At 34.9% G+C, this 4,817-nt stretch overlaps 1 protein-coding gene across 1 annotated transcript in view; it reads right to left on the bottom strand.

Moving 5' to 3' along the window:
• Positions 1-1,611: 1,611 nt before the first annotated feature.
• LOC108513174 (inactive caspase-12-like) overlaps positions 1,612-4,817 on the bottom strand; it is a 14,907-nt gene continuing 11,701 nt past the window's right edge. Inside the window, 3 exon segments of the mRNA XM_017848863.1 lie at positions 1,612-1,745; positions 2,338-2,457; positions 2,845-2,954. Of these exon segments, the coding sequence (XP_017704352.1) occupies positions 2,359-2,457; positions 2,845-2,954 (209 nt within the window). The 3' untranslated portion in view covers positions 1,612-1,745; positions 2,338-2,358.

Genomic DNA, 4,817 nt, shown 5'->3' with positions numbered 1-4,817 from the left:
ATTTGCAATTGTAAAATATGGTACCAGCCCAAATGCATATTAATCAACGAATGAATAAAGAATATGTAATATATATACACATCATGGAATACTCCTTAGCCATAAAAGGAATTAAATAATGACATTTACAGCAACTTGGATGGAACTGGACACCATTATTGTAAGTGAAGTAATTCAGGAATGGAAAACTAAACGTCGTATGTTCACAGTCATAAGTGGGAGCTAAGCTGTAAGGACACAAAACCGTAAGAATGATACAATGGTCTCTTGGGGACTTAGGGGAAAGGGTGGGAGTGGGTTGAGGGATAAAAGACTACACATTAGGTACAGTGTACACTGCTAGGGTGACGGGTGCACCATAAATCACCACAAAAGAACTTACTCATGCAAGCAAACACCACCTGTTCCCCAAAATTATTGAAATAAACAAAAAATAAAATAAAATAAATGAATATTGAAATCAACATCTAAAAGTCAGGTGAAAGTTAAATAGTATGTACTATATACACCTGATGAATATTATAAACTTAAAAGTTATGTTTAGGACAGTTTTATTAGTAGTAGTAATGTTATAACAATATAATGAAAGGGCACAAAATTGCATATTCAAAATAAATAGGCTAAATAACTTGAGTTTTGTGAATAGTTTTAACAAGGTTGACGATTATTTCTTCATCAATTTTTCTTGTGATTTTTAATACTTAATTTTTTCTTCTATAAGCATGACTTATTTTATGACAAAATGAGAAAACAAGCACAATTTTATAATAAAAATTTATTAAGCATTAAGTTAGCAAAAATATGAGATTGATTTTAGCNTGCAATTGTAAAATATGGTACCAGCCCAAATGCATATTAATCAACGAATGAATAAAGAATATGTAATATATATACACATCATGGAATACTCCTTAGCCATAAAAAGGAATTAAATAATGACATTTACAGCAACTTGGATGGAACTGGACACCATTATTGTAAGTGAAGTAATTCAGGAATGGAAAACTAAACGTCGTATGTTCACAGTCATAAGTGGGAGCTAAGCTGTAAGGACACAAAACCGTAAGAATGATACAATGGTCTCTTGGGGACTTAGGGGAAAGGGTGGGAGTGGGTTGAGGGATAAAAGACTACACATTAGGTACAGTGTACACTGCTAGGGTGACGGGTGCACCATAAATCACCACAAAAGAACTTACTCATGCAAGCAAACACCACCTGTTCCCCAAAATTATTGAAATAAACAAAAAATAAAATAAAATAAATGAATATTGAAATCAACATCTAAAAGTCAGGTGAAAGTTAAATAGTATGTACTATATACACCTGATGAATATTATAAACTTAAAAGTTATGTTTAGGACAGTTTTATTAGTAGTAGTAATGTTATAACAATATAATGAAAGGGCACAAAATTGCATATTCAAAATAAATAGGCTAAATAACTTGAGTTTTTGTGAATAGTTTTAACAAGGTTGACGATTATTTCTTCATCAATTTTTCTTGTGATTTTTAATACTTAATTTTTTCTTCTATAAGCATGACTTATTTTATGACAAAATGAGAAAACAAGCACAATTTTATAATAAAAATTTATTAAGCATTAATTTAGCAAAATATGAGATTGATTTTAGCCTGGTATTTGCAAAAGGTGGACAGCGAGCAGTTTGATACAAAAATATTCTTAATCAAAAATTGACCTTTACATATAGCAGATTCATAGACACCATAAGGCCTTCATTTTCCTAGAGAAAGTAGAAGAAGAGAACATGAGTAATCTGGCTATTAGAGGTAAGATGTAAATATAACTAATCTCTACTGTGAGAAATACCTTCACAAAAGGGCCACGGACCTGTCATCCCCAAATGGGAAGATCTGTACTAGGGCCTCATTGCCTCAGCATAGATTTAGCATCTAGTCTAGCATGTGGTACAGGAAAGCCTCATCACAAACAGAGGAGAATATGGCTCAGTAAAAGCGACTTTTGGGTGAAGAGAGACAAACACTGGATATACATCATATTTCCAATGACTTTACTTTCTGCATACATCAGAATCCAATATTCCCCACTCGCTGAGTAGTTCCTTGAGAGAAATTAGACATAAAGGATTTTCTAGCTGACCACTATTGGGCTACCATTACTTACACAACCATTATGCTATGACTGATGTAATATAAAACCAGGGTTTCACTGGGGGTCACTAAGAAAAGGAAAATAACACAAGCCTCCTCTATAACTAGCGGGCAGCTGACATGCCATCATTATTCTCCATTCTATCCAGACTTTCTGAATAGATGAGCAGGGAGCACCCAAATCCACTTCTAGAATATATTTACCTGAGTTGCTTTTTATGAGTTTTAATTCCCAGGAAAGAGATAGAAATATCGTGTCATGGATAGTCTTTCAATGGTGGGCAACTGGGTCACTACATTTGGTGTCTCAAATGAACGTTGAACCTAAAGTAGTAAAGAAAGCCTTTAGAGATGTTCTAAAAGGAAAACCTGACTTTTTCAGGAGTGAGCAAAGTCATGGTGTGTATTAGGGCTGTAGCTAGGCAATGTAAACAGAAGGTATTTTTAGCTTTTCCTTAGATATAGCACATACACAAATGAATTCTTACTCTAAAAAGAATTCCCTGGGTGAGCAAATCTATCAGTCAGGTTATTGGGAAAACCCACACTGGTTCTATGTAGCATTTTGGAAGACCCCATCTTTGAATAAACTTGGAATACAGGAAGGATTGTCAAGATGAATTAAGAACTTTGGGATTTCCTATAAAAATTCACAAATGGTTCTCCAAAATTTTCTGGGGCATAACATTGAAAATAAAAGAACACCCCTACCTTTCGAAAAATTTCTTCTAGATGATGACTCCAAGAATACTCTTTGAAGTAGTAGATAATTTGGGAAATGAAGACAGAGCCACTTATTTCATGTCTCCAAGAAACATTATCTGCAAATAAAAGGCATCAAAATATTGGAGGATGTGATCTTTTATACACGTGGAAGATTCCTGGAGCAATACCTTTGGGACAAAATCTGATTTTGTTTCTTCAGAGAAGAGGGGAAAACCAATGCTAAATAAAGATGGTACCTCCAGCTTCCATGGCAGACCCAGAAAAAGCCATCATGGACCCTCACTCGTAAATTCCCTTGACTTTTCTAGTAGGCTAGACTGAAGTGATATCCTCTGGGTTTGCAAGTGGTGGGAAAGAGTGTAAGTCCTTTCAGCACTAACTACATAGGAGAAAAATAATACAGCCTTGACATTCCTTGATTCTGGGCCCTTTCTTCATCCTGACTTGTTTCATACTATGTATTTTGTGTACTTTTGTTATGTTGTATAAAATATTTTCAATGACTGCTTCTGTTTACCATTTTATTATGACCAAGTTGCTCCTATAATTTAGGGGGAAAAAAAGGCAATACTTCTCTAACTACTGCTTTACTTGCAGCCAACTGCCAATTTCTCCTTACTTTTTAAAGTTAAAATTCCAATTCTGTCTATATTCACCATTCCATTTCCCTTATCCTGCTCACTCCTATTAGGCTTCTCCTTCCTATACCTAACATCAACTTTGCCACAAAGTCACCATGACCTCCAAGTTACTAAATCTAATAGTCATTCATCAACCCTTACCTTGATCTGATCTTTCATTCACATCAGAAACTGTTGGAACTCCAACAGATTCTTTGTTGGTAAATCTAACAACGTATACTCATGTTCTTTCTGATTCTCTGATTCTACTTTGCAAGTCAAATTTACTGATTCCTATTTCTCTAGTATTGAACTCTAGGGTAATTTTAACCTCCATTTCAAGGTCTCCTCTTATGCGATTCTCAATTCTTAGATGATTTCATCCATTTTTAGAATATTAAATATTATCCTTAGACCAGCATCTCTCAAAATTTTATCCCACATGCAAATCTCTCCTCTGAAATATACAACTGTGCAGCTCCCTACTCTTCATTTCATCTCAAAATATGCCAAAGCACCTCAAAACTTCCTGCAAAACTCCCATTTTAACTAATGTCCCACCATTTACTTGCATGCTGGAGTCACTTCTGTCACACATTATTATTCACCTACCATATAATCACCAAACCACTGGGTGGTCAGTCATACTATTTTTGTATACTAATTGCTTCTTAGATACAAGAACTTATTTCATCCCAAGACTATTAGTATCACCTATGGCTTAATATATTGTGCTAGCATTTAACCTGTCCTCATATATCGACTCTTGCTGTACTATAATGTATTCCACACTGAACCTCCAGAATGATCTTCAAAAACAAAGATCTTATCATTTAATTGCTTACAGCCTAGTTGAGTTTCCTATTACTATTAGTATGAAGGACCATATAAGGCCTCAGGTGTTTCAGTGCCTGCCTCACTCTCCAGACTCTATATTAGCATCTCTCCTGATGCTGTGTTCCAGCCACCTAGCCCCCTCTCCTAAGCTTCTTTTTTGTCTGTAAGTTCTCCATATGCACTGCCTTTCCTGTCTAAAAAGTTCCTCTCTTACCCTTAATTTGTTAACTCCTTCATTTCTCAAATGTGAACACATATTTTTTAAGGCTTTTTACCAGAGTTAACAATTATTATTTATTCTTGTTAAGTGCCTGCCTTTCTGGGTATAAGCTCCATGAAGTTCAGTAACCATACCTGCTTTAATTGTGCATCGTAGGTCTTGCACTGAGCCCAGGCCTAGCACAAAATTACATATGAAAGAAAGAAAGAAAGAAAGAAAGAAAGAAAGAAAGAAAGAAAGAAAGAAAGAAAGAAAGAAAGAGAAAGAGAGAGAGAAAGGAA

This window comes from Rhinopithecus bieti, unplaced genomic scaffold, assembly GCF_001698545.2.
Source record: "Rhinopithecus bieti isolate Rb0 unplaced genomic scaffold, ASM169854v2 scaffold_30927, whole genome shotgun sequence".
Taxonomy (NCBI): Eukaryota; Metazoa; Chordata; class Mammalia; order Primates; family Cercopithecidae; genus Rhinopithecus; species Rhinopithecus bieti.
Note: the sequence above shows the minus strand (reverse complement) of the source record. Positions and strands in the feature narration are given on the sequence as shown.